This window comes from Mesitornis unicolor, unplaced genomic scaffold, assembly GCF_000695765.1.
Source record: "Mesitornis unicolor isolate BGI_N332 unplaced genomic scaffold, ASM69576v1 scaffold7012, whole genome shotgun sequence".
Taxonomy (NCBI): Eukaryota; Metazoa; Chordata; class Aves; order Mesitornithiformes; family Mesitornithidae; genus Mesitornis; species Mesitornis unicolor.
Genome location: NW_010167200.1, coordinates 31,334 through 43,151, shown reverse-complemented (window position 1 = coordinate 43,151; position 11,818 = coordinate 31,334). Strand labels below are relative to the sequence as shown.

General features: G+C 46.4%; 1 protein-coding gene across 1 annotated transcript in view; it reads left to right on the top strand.

Annotated features, from left to right (window-relative positions):
• The first annotated feature begins 1,002 nt into the window (after positions 1 to 1,002).
• Positions 1,003 to 11,818, top strand: part of SETD5 (SET domain containing 5) — a 39,501-nt gene continuing 28,685 nt past the window's right edge. The window contains exons 1-7 of the mRNA XM_010178614.1: positions 1,003 to 1,185; positions 4,957 to 5,062; positions 5,884 to 6,095; positions 6,416 to 6,474; positions 6,880 to 7,067; positions 8,109 to 8,147; positions 9,630 to 9,872. Of these exons, the coding sequence (XP_010176916.1) occupies positions 1,115 to 1,185; positions 4,957 to 5,062; positions 5,884 to 6,095; positions 6,416 to 6,474; positions 6,880 to 7,067; positions 8,109 to 8,147; positions 9,630 to 9,872 (918 nt within the window). The 5' untranslated portion in view covers positions 1,003 to 1,114. The remainder of the gene's footprint in view (positions 1,186 to 4,956; positions 5,063 to 5,883; positions 6,096 to 6,415; positions 6,475 to 6,879; positions 7,068 to 8,108; positions 8,148 to 9,629; positions 9,873 to 11,818) is intronic.

The window sequence follows — 11,818 nt, the reverse complement described above, 5'->3', positions numbered from 1 at the left end:
CATTATTGAGGTTATTTACATAACAAGGAGCTGATCTCGTTTTACCTCCGTCCGCCATCCGACCCTTGGAAGTTCACATTTATGGGCCATTTCGCTCGGCCGCGGGGAAGGTGGAGCCCGGGTTTCCCTGCCGGCCCCAGCGCCCCGCGATGCCGCCGTGACTCACCCCGGCTCCCGGTGCCGAGAGCCAGTGGGCCCCGCTGTGGGGTGCCCCCCGCCGGCCCCAGCCCCCCGCGATGCCGCCGTGACTCACCCCGGCTCCCGGTGCCGAGAGCCAGTGGCCCCCGCTGTGTTTCTCATCGCAGCGGCCTATGTGCGAGCGCCCAGACGTCTGACGTGGCTCTGCCGCGGGGAGGTGTCCGCTGGGATTTCGGAAAGTCGGGGCCCGCTGCGGCAGGGCTCGGCGGCCTGAGAATCGGCGCAGAATTCAGGACAGGCCTCGCTTGCCGAGGGGAGGCCGTCGGTGGTGTGGGGACGGCCGCTTTGCCGGTGTCCCTGGCCTGTGCTGTGGGCACAGTCGATGCAAATAAAAGCAGATCTGGAGCGAGAGGTCTGGGCTCCGTCCACCTCGGCTCTGTCTCATTGTCTTCCCAGATGGGGCTTTGCCTGCAACTTGTTTGGGGAAGGGGTTAGGAAATGCCAGTGAGGGGCCATGGGTGATAGGTGACAGCTGCTGCTTATATGCAGAAGGAGCTAATAGATTGCTTATCTGATAATTAGTCCTAAGTTTAGTTGGGGGAGGGGGGAGCTGTCATTATCGGCTTTATGGCAGAGCAGCTCATTGCATGTCAATCCAAGGCTGTAAATAAACCAAACAAACAAAAAACCCCACCAGACTGCTCTCATCTACCGCTTCCCTGGCCCCACATCTGAAAATGAAGTAAAAACGACGCGCTGTGGCACTGATGGAAATCTATTCTACTTTTCTTTTGCTGTGAAAACCTTTAGGATCATACAGAGAGATCCCATCCTGTAACAGAGATGCAATGCTTTGTTTCTTACCCCGGTAGGTTTCCCCATGTCCGTGACGTGTTGGCCGAGGCTCTGCGGCTCCTCTCCGCCCTCAGAGCGGCCGGTCGCTGCCCTCTGGACTCCGTGATCCCCGACGGGCGTCATGAGCATTGCAATCCCTCTGGGAGTCACCACACCAGATACGTCCTACTCCGACATGGCTGCAGGATCGGAGTGAGTGTTACCCCGTGGAGGAGGAGGGGAGGGTGTCAGGGGAGCGGGCCTGCAGGATCGGTGCCGGTGCTTTTTCCACGTGGGAGAAATGGGGTGTTGGTCCGCTGGCTATGTGAGAGATGGATGCAGAGACGGATTCTGAGTGTTTAACAAATGCAGTGCTGTGGAAATTGGTAAGTTTGACAGAGGAGATGGGGAAAAGGAGAATTCCAGCATATGAGGCGCTCAACCATGGGTTTTATATCAGCTTGGCAAGTAAGTCTAGGCTCAAGTACAGGCAGTTTTGTGTTTGCTGTACCCATGCTTAACACTGACAAGGTACAAGCCAGCACCTTTACCAAAACGCTGTGTTACACAAGGAATCAGTGTGCTGAGCCCTCTCTCAGACTCAGTACCAGTCTTACGTGACTGATTTCTGGCCCCCTTTGGAGCTTGACCAGAGATGTGAGACAGCATCGGCCTTTTTAGACACCTTTATTTTGTTTCTGCCCCCAAGCAGGTTCCAAGAAGCACCCCTCAGGGGAGGGTCCCCACCACCAGACCCTGTGCAGGGCCCTCTCTGCAGTCCCATCTCTGAGACCTACTGAATGGATTTATTTTAAAAGGCTCTGCTTCTGCAGGAGTCGGGAACATTTCAGACCCAGATAATACTGAGATCTTGTCTTAAAACCCGTGTTAGAATGATGTCAGCTCGGATGAGTACTGCATTTTTGTCAGGAGTGAGAGAGAGGGCTCAAGTTATTTCTGTGTGCTTCTACCTCCTGCTTTCCTGCATCCTTTGAAATACGGACAGCAGCATCTCTGTACAAAAATTTACAAAGGGCACTTTGGAGATAGATTTCTCCCATACATTATTTAAAGGTACCTGCTGTGCAAATGCCTTGTGTGTCAGATTGATCAGTGTGGAACAGATATTGCTCCAGACTCCATTAATTTTGAGCTGTAAGAGTAGTGGGCTAGGGTGTGAATCTTTGTTTTTCCCTTCCATCTTGCCCTGATTTGCCTATGCACAGAGTTTGAATACACAGTTGCACTCTCTGCAAGACTGCTAATGCTCTTTTTTGTCCTGTCTTGGCACTGGCCCCATTTTAGGCATTCCTCTTCGTGATGCTTCATTCCATCCTAAAGCCCGTAGTTTTACGTGTTGCTCTGAAACGGGGAGCCAGAATCTCAGTCACTCATCTGCAGTGGATATGTGATCCTGCACTGTTCAAGATTTGACGTTCAGTATTGCTTGTCACCAGGCTTCTCCCACACCAGCACTTTAAAGACTCAACATGCAGGAATTTTAAACTGTTTATGACAGGAGAAAGAGTGCTAAATAGTTTACTCATGTACTAGGCACTTGGCTTTCAGAGCTAAGCATGGTAGAGAGGAGAGCCAGATACGTCTACGCATGTCCCTTGCAACATTTCAATATCAAAAAGACTTGTCTGTAAACCCTCTGCAAAGCGTTTTCTTTTTCCCTGGTTGTCAGAAATTTGTAGGACCAACTTGAGGCTAGGCTGGAGTGCTTTGAAAAAAAGGCTTTTGAAGATTTCTGAATTGGTTTCTCTGTCTGTTTTCTGAAAATTGGGAATGCCGGGACTTTATTCTCTGGGTTTTACATTGATGCATCGATAGTTACTGCTGAAGTGTCCTTCCTGAGGCTGTTCAAAGTTAAGTCTACCCTCCGCTTCTCCTTTCAAATTACTGGTTTGATGCATGAAGTGTGGGGTACCTGAGCTTCTTGTCTCTTACAAGGGGTTGATTTCAAAGATGTGCATCACCGAGGCAGTGGGAAGGGAAAAGGAAAACTCGCTGGCTCCCTTTGCAGGCTAAGCCTTAGCATCTTCCCCTGATGTAGAGGGGAGGTGGAAATGCTGAAGGTGTTTGTGTTCACCTGAGGGTGACGTGGAGGGTGCAGAGCAGTTTTGCTGTGGATTCTGTCTGCACACTGGAAGTTGCTGAAGCTCCTTGGCAGGCTGCTGCTGAGGAAGGAAGGGCCCCAGCGCTGTTGCCCCTGGACACCGTTGCACCAACAGTCTTGAAGTTTTATTGCTAGAGCTTTCAGCAGCATTGCTGGTATTCCAGGCTGGCTGTCGATAGGAAGGTGGGTACCTGGGCAGAGCATGGACCTGCTTTTTAGGCTCTTCTCCTTCTAATACTGTTTCTGAATATACAATTAAACCTGAATTGATTTAACTCTGTATCAATTTGGAAGTCCTAAAGGACTGTTGCAAATATACAGCAAGGCTCTGGATTATGTGGCAAGCTCTACACAGTGTCTTTGATTAAGAAATACATCCCCTGAGAGGTATCGCCACCTATACCTCCTGCTTTTGACAGTTTAGCTGGCTGAAGTTACAATGGAAACCAAACAGATTTATGGTGTCGTGCTCCTAAATCCTGAGCTACAGAGGTGCTGTTTGCATAGGTTACTGCAGTTCTTTGTACGATAAATTATTGCTCCTTTGTACCAAAGACAGATCCACCTGACTCCAGAACAAGCCAGAAGCTCCGAAGGTTGGTGCATTGGAGAGCAGATCAGGTTTAGTGCCAGGGTGGGGCAAACTTCAGCACAGCAGAGATTTCAGGAGCTAATAGGAAGTCCAAAGGGCACAGGGGTTGGTGTTCCTGGGTGGTGCCTAAACACTGCCCCACGCATGACCACTGCCCATTGCTGTTTGGGCACTGCCTGATTCACACTGACATTAAATTAGGACCCACTGCGAGTCCTGCGAGACCTCACCAGAGCAGCAGAGGTCCAAGGTAAAGTTTTCCTTTCCTATATTTTTCTTTTCTGCTCGCTTAGCTCCCTGCTAAAATTATGAAGAAGATTAAAACTGCAGACACGATTCAGTAATATTCTGCTGTGTTCTGGCATCGGCCTTAATTCTGGTCCATGCAGAGGTTAGCTGACTAGTATCTCCTGCTCGTAAACAGTGTGTTTCCTTGCTGCTGTTCTCTCTGTAGCCTCATTACCTAATATTCTCTGCATTGAATTGCAGCTGTCCCTTCTCCAAGTAGGGTTTCTGCAGCTTTCTGCTAAAGGATATTATACCTTTCATTTTTAGCTGCTTTTTTTCCCCACCGTGTGGTGGAAGAGTGCATTGTACCTCAGCAGCAGATTTCCTGTTCAGCACATGGCACTCCATGTTGCTGCATAGAAAGCACAGGGCAAATCTTGATTTCTCTGTGGCCGCTGTCTGTCCAGGTCATGAATTTTGTTGCCTCTTTGTAACAGAAACCTCCAACTCCTGGGAGTTACCGTCAAGACAGCCTCAGGTTTCCTGCAGACTTTATCACAGGACGTTGGACTCTGCTACCAATTAGTTTCTGAGGGAGAGAGAAACGAGCACAGGTGCAGGAAAGCTGCTTAGCTGCTGTTGGAAATAAGCTGTTGCAGAGATAAGGTGGCAGCGCTGTTCGGTGGCTTTGAGCTTAGGCTGGCTGAGTTCAGCTGTGAATGCTGAACTACACGCAACTTCCTCCACTCTAAGGAAACTGAGCTTCTTACACGCTAATCATCTTTTTAACTTCCCAGATTGAGACCCAGTTTAATGAGTTATCCAGGGTGGCCCTTACTCAGTTGCTTCCCTCTGCTGAAAGCAGGTTCATCCTGTACTACTTCTACACACATGATGCCTGGTGAAGCGCATAATAACACCTCGATTCCGTGAAGTTTCTTCATTTTGAGCTCATGTGTTGAACAGAAAAGAGCAGTGAAATACTGGCACTAAAACAAAATGATGTTATATTGATGGGTTTTACTTCTGGCCCTCTCTGCAGCCCAGAGTCTGTGGAAGCTAGTCCAGCTGTCAGTGAGAAGAATGTGTACTCCAGCCACGGCTATGGGGCCACCCAGAAACACAGCTATCGCGGGCTGCCTTACGCAGTGAGTACTCTCTCTGCAGTGAATCAGCTCTTTACTGTCTACTTTACTCTTTTCTCCTTGTTCCGTCGCTCTTTGCCTGTTAAGCCTTAGGAGTTTTGGCTTATTTATTAGGGAACATTGAGTTACAGCTGAGCTGTGCCGTGCATTTTGCATTTGTGTGTTTATTGTTTGTGAAGTCTTACGTACTCTATAGCAAGCTTTATCAGTGTTCTAGCTGATAGATTTATAACTGAATGAAGTATTCGAATGAAGTGTGAATATATATGAATATATAATGTTTTCCTGGTGGTAATTTTGTGCCCCGTTTGGTTTATTGTGCACTATTTATACTTGTTTCAGCTGCACAGATTTTCCTATTGATAACTTACAACTGTGTGAAACAAGGAACAGTCGGGCTTGAAACTATGGGATGAACAGAACATTACAGAATCACTGAGGTTGGAAGGGACCTCTTGAGATCACATAATCCAACCCCCCTGCTCAAGCTGACTCTGCTTGAGGAGGTTGCCAAGGACCGTGTCCAGTTGGGTTTTGAATATCTTGACAGACCACTGGTGTAACCTCTGATTATCAGCGGTACTACAGTTAATGTTGAAATAGCCCTGTTGTTTTCATAGATCTTGAATTTAATTCATTGATGCAGAAGAAAACCATTCCCATCTTTCAGAGCTACTGCTTTACCTTCTTGGTAGATTGAGAAATTGAGACTGCTGTTTTATCCCAGTTGTTCAGTACTGACCTGGGAACGGTGGATTTAGGACTTCAGTTTCTAGGCATCATATCTTTACGTTAAAAGTAGCACTGCAAATACTCGTTTTCAGGATCATAATTACGGAGCCCCTCCTCCTCCAACGCCGCCAGCCTCTCCTCCTGTCCAGACCATTATACCTCGTGCAGAACTGAACGGCCTGCATTCACCTGATGAGGAGAACTCCGGGGACAGCGAGAGCTCCTCAGAAGGAGAATCAATTCCCACTTGGTGCCACTGCAGTGTCTCCCAAGATGGTTTCCTCCTCAAGTGTGAAAAGTGCAGGTAAGCTTTGGTGCAGTGCAGCTCTGGACTGCTCCTCGTGTTGACTGCTCATACCAAACCACGTCACATTTGGGCTGTGGGACGGACTTCCTTTTGCTAACTGGAGCATTCTTTCCAGTGCTTTACCTAGTATTGACCCTCCTCCTTTGCGTTGTCAGCCTGACAAGTGTTGGTGGCACCAGGAGTGGAGATGAGGATGTTAAATCGATGTTCTTATCATCCTGGGCCCCACTGAGGGCACGCATCTTGTGACATCCTGTTGAATTTCAAGTGACTTTACTCCTACAAACCAGCTTCAATTGTGCATTCTCCTTTGGCAGAGGAATGAGCAGGGGGAAGGTGATCAGACTCCGCCGTCGGAAGCAGGATAACGTGTCAGGTGAGCTCGAGGTTGTAATTCTGGTAACAGTGACTTTTGCTTGCTTTCTACGAGACCTTTGTCTTTTGCCTGCTGTACTCATCTACCTGATCAGTGCCCGCTAATGGTCTTTGCCTCCCAACCACTGCGATTTTCTCCTCTTCTTCTGCTTCACCTCAGTTAACCCTTGGGAAGATCAGATTATCTTGTGAACAGAAAAGGAAAATGTTCATCAGTGCCATGCTGGGAGATATCAGAAGTTTGGGAGGCCTGTTCCTGGTTTGGGTGGGAGAACTGAGGTGGTATAGGTTATTCAGGGAAGAGCTATGCAGCTTCTTCAGGTCGTCTTGATGGAAATGGATATAAGGGTAAGCTGTTCTCTCTGCCGTGATTAAAATGTTGCTAATGAAACACTTCTCTCTCTAGGTGGGGACAGCAGCGCAACTGAGAGCTGGGATGAAGAACTATCTCCCTCTACAGTGCTGTACACAGCTACACAGCACACCCCCACAAGCATCACGCTGACCGTCAACCGCGTCCGTAGAAGCAAACCTAAGAAGAGGAAGAGGAGTACGGAAAAAGCTCGCACTGCTCCCAAGGCCAAAAAGATCAAGGTATCTGGAGAGAGGCAAGGTTGCTGCAGTGCCTACCAAGTGCTGTGTGGAGCATCATTGAGGGCAAGCTGACAAACAGGCAGTAGACAAGAAACTTTTGTCCTGTCGGGAGGTGCTCTTTCTGGTGTAATAATGTGACGCCTTGTATCTGTGACCTGCTGGAGTACGTGGCTGTCAGTTTAAAAATTACCTTGCTGGATCTCCACCCTTATTTCCCAACGCTGCCCATTCGTGCTCAGAGAGTGGATTTGGTTACATATTTTTCCTTCTGCTTTATTAGGATATGGGGAAATAGCTTTTGGAGTGTGCCTGTGGCAAAGGGGCAGTTTGTGAATGGAATGAAAACTGAAGGGAGCGTGGCATTTCTTAGCAGGCTGTGTTAAGGAATCGGGGCTGCAGAGCTTCTTGGCGCTGTTCTTCAGGGACAGAGAATAGCGTCTGTGTGGAAAACTACGTAGGTAGTGATGAACATTTGTTGAGGGATGGCTCTGCCGTCTTGTTCGTGAGCGTTTGGGGACTGAAATAATTTTGGATTGCTTGTACTGGAATGCAAGTGTGTGAGCAGCTGGTTCTCTCCCATCATCTCCTCGCTTTCCCATGGTTTTGCCCAGGTTAGGTTTCCCTTGAAGTTCTTTTGGTAGGCACTGATGAAATACAAGACTGGAAGGAAGAGCCATGTGAGGTCTTCAGGTTTTTAGTTGTGAACCAGCTTGTTTCTGTTGCTGGCCTTTTCTTCTGTCAAAGCAAGTGGGATCGGTTGGGACAGTTTTGGTTTTGATCTTGAGATTTTTTACTAAGTATGAGGCAGGCCTTTTTAGTTCAGAAATCCCAACCATCAAGCTTTTCAGCAGTTTCCACTGGATTTGCATTGCAGAGTCTTTTTGTTCAAGTCCATTACTTCTCGTGTAGGTCTTCCTGAAATTCTTGCCATCTTTTGTTAAGGGTTAGTCAGTTGGAATAAGATCTAGTGTGGTTCTGGGACACTGATTTTGAGGAAATATGTAACAATTTGGGTTTTTTCTCTCTCTGTTTGGTGGACAGGCCTTTCGAGAGGGCTCACGAAAGTCTCTGAGGATGAAGGTGAGTAGAACCGAGAACTCACTGTGGTGGCAGGGGGGGTTTGCTCTGTCTTTTGTGCCTCTCTTGGTTTGCCTGGGTAATTTCTGATTTTGAGACCAGCCTAAGAATAATCCCAAGCCTTACCGTGCGCACAGACAAGTATCACAGGAATTGCCCCTTGAACTTTGCTTTTGCTTCAGATAGCTTTCTGTGAGGTAATGTCACCCGGTGCCAGGATGTGTGACTGATGCATGACACTTGGTAGCAGGGTGTTTGAGGTAAGGGAAGCAGAACTGGTTGTGACCACTGTTCTGTTAGGGTAAGTTATCATTTGATTGCATCACAGCTATTTTAAGCTTGGGCTTCAAAGCAGTACACAGATTTAATGTTGGGATTCCCTAGCAGCGTTGCCTTGTTTCTCTCCACATCCTCTCACTAAGGATGGATGGGATGATGTATTTATCTCTGACTTTCTGCAATACTGCTAGTAAGTTTATTTGACAAAAAAAGTCGACTCTCCTTTTGAGCTAAACGTGTTCCTAGAAACAGAAGAGGTGCCTTAAAGTTTGCTCTGTTCCACTGGACCCCAGCTGACCGTGGCTTCTGGCAGATGGCTCAGGGGAAACAGAACAATACTGTCTGTGTGCACCTATCTCCATAGCATGCAAGTGCCTTGAGAGGGTAAAAATGCATGGAAATTCTTAATGCTTTTAATACATATGAAAATAATTCTTGTTCTTTGGTGGTCCTTGTCGCTCATTACCTCAGTGTCACATACATCTCGGTCCCTTATAGAGCCAGTTGAGTTACTGACCTCTGGAATATTTGTTGAATTACTTCAACTATTGTCAAGTAAAAAATGAAGCTTAAATTTTTTTTTTCTACTAGCTTCTTTCTTCCCCTCCCTTACAAGATGGGATAAACGGATTACCTGATGTTGCCCTCCCTTCTTTACACTGCTTAAGGCTTGCAGTTTTAACCCTCTGGGTATTAGCTTATGCTCTACATTCAGTTTCTTGAAACCCTGATGACCGTGTAGCTAGAAGGTTCAGAAATATTTTTGCATCAGTCTCTGCAAAGATTGAGATGCAGTCAGTATCATCTAGCGTTCTGTTGGACATGAGTGGGTTGACTGTAGGATAAGCCTACGTGAGATTTATTTGCCTTTGTATGTTCTGTTCCTTTGCTTTTTTAATCTCCTTCAATATTTTTCCAAAGTTACTTCGGTAACTTCTTCTGGCCATGCACTGGCTTAATTTTCTTGTATGCAGCAATGCCAAGTACCAGCTCTCAAGAGGTCTTAGTGCCTCACTGATTAGATCAAGTGGCACTATAGTACGATTTTCTGGAGGATGCAGGTTCTGAAAAAGGTGTCCTCATAACCGACGCTTTCTTAGCTTGAGATAATTTCCCTCTTTTGGTAGCATATTCATATGCTCAGAGCGCTGTGGATGGGTCTTTTCTGTTGCGTGCTCGCCATTCACTCTATGCTGTTTGGTGCAGAATTCCCCATCCGAAGCGCACGCCTTGGATGAAAACACAGCTGAAGGGTGGGAGAACCGAATCCGACTTTGGACAGACCAGTACGAAGAAGCCTTTACAAACCAGTACAGCGCTGATGTACAGAACTTGCTGGAGCGTCATCTGAACTCCAATAAAGATTATGTGGGCAAAACTGCTATGCTAGACACAATCAACAAAACAGAGCTGGCCTGCAATAATACTGTTATTGGGTCCCAGATGCAGGTAAGAACCAGCGGGACAAAAGTGGGGTAAGTCAGGTCCTCTGGTTTCTAGACATAAGGCGTAAGCATGGGTGAGCAATATCGTAGCGGGTTGTATAATTTCGGACTAATAGGCATAGGTTTGATATAAAAGAGGACAGAAGAGATGCCAGTTCCAAGATAAGTTCAAAAACACTTCCAACCGAATCAGTGTTGCTCATTTGGTGATATTTTGTACAGTTCTGTGATATGGTTCACAGGTATTTTACCATAAATATTTATGGTCACTGAATGCCTTGAGGCAGAACCAAATCTATCAATTGCTGGAAATAGGAGATTTTCCACTTTCCAGATGAGTTTTCCTGTCTTTTTTTTTTTCCTAAAGCTATTTTTAAAGAACCTTTCAACATTATTTCAATATTTTGGATGATTATTTGGACTCTGGTAATGTGCAATGGTTGGTGTCTTGCCAGCTTTATGGAGTGCATGTAGTCAAGGAGAAACGGGAAAAGGATGTGTTTGTGTGGTGTATGTCCTCCTGCCTACTCTTCTCAGCTGATGTTTCATCTGGTCTGTGCTTTACTGAATAGAGAGCAGCATTCCCACTCAGTTCAGGCTTTGTGGGACTTCCTTGTCCAGGAAAGTGGAGATAGGTACAAGTGAAAAGGATGGGCTCCAAAATAGATGTTGGGCACCCCTTCCGTAGAGGGAGAGTCAGAACCCTGAAGATCAGGTATATGTTGGTGCTTGAATCATTCCTTTCTGTATCAGGTGACTCATTTCTCTCTGAAGTTCGTGTGCTCCCTCCCAACTTTTCTTATGCTTTTCATGTAGGTGAAGCACATCAGGCAGGGCACAGATACTGCCAGTGAGGGAGAGTGCAGAGAGAGGTCTTTGGACCCAGCTTCCTTCCACTCTTGCCTCTAGTTCTGCAATAATAAAACTTCTGAGGGGGTTGGAGAGAAACACTTCCACTTGGCTCTGGGAGTAGCCTTCCTAAAGAGAGAAATAGAGGGAGCAAAAAGTTCTGCTTCTTTAGTGATCTTCATGTTTTCTGAGTCTAAACATGAATTCTTCTATCTCCTTCACATGAGTTTTAGGAAAAGTCCTGAAATAAGTAATAAAACACATGCTGTTTCTTTTTATCACTTTCATAGAGTGTAGCAGGACAGACGATTATAAAAGAGATCACACGTAAATGTGCTAATTCTTGTCATGCTCTCTTGCCCTCTTCCTTCCCTGTACGCACATAGGTTTTCCCACAGGGAAAAAGTGGTCAGCATTCCAAATTAAAATACTTCAAATTTGATATATATCCCAAAGAAACAAAAAGGCAGAAAGTTGCAAATCTCCACAGTGAGCTGCAGTTACTCTAAATATCTGTGGGTAGGTACCCATCACTGCTCATGCTGGGAAAGTATAAAGGGACCTGATGGATTTGTGGTTCCTCTTGGACACCGAGGAAGGACCATGGGGCTGTCCCAGGCTGCTGTTTCCCAGCCCTTATGTCCTTGTTTCTGTGCTCAGCAGATGGCTGTGGAGCGTTGCGAGGAGGATGCCCAGCACAGATGTGGAGTGTGGGGTCTCTCATCTTGTGCTTTATAGTTTTGTTCCACTCATTTGTCTCATCTTTGTTAGACAAACTGAGAAGGCTTCTTGGTTTATATCAGCTGCCTTTTAACTAGATGCCATTACTGTGAAAATAGCTTTTCTGAGAGATAAGGAAATAAGTATTTTGAGCTAGAAAAAAAATGAAGGAGGACATGTCAATATGCAGATAGCAGCTGTGTGTAGAAGATGGATATTGTAACTGCTCTTTGACCATGGAGACTCTGGGGAGAGGAGAAAGGAATAAAAATAAAATGTTTTCTATGCCATGCATACTTTCACAGTTGAGAGAGTTGTTTGGCTTGGGTAAACAATGATACAAGAGAGAGAGAAGAAGAATGTGTGACCTCAAAGCTTCCC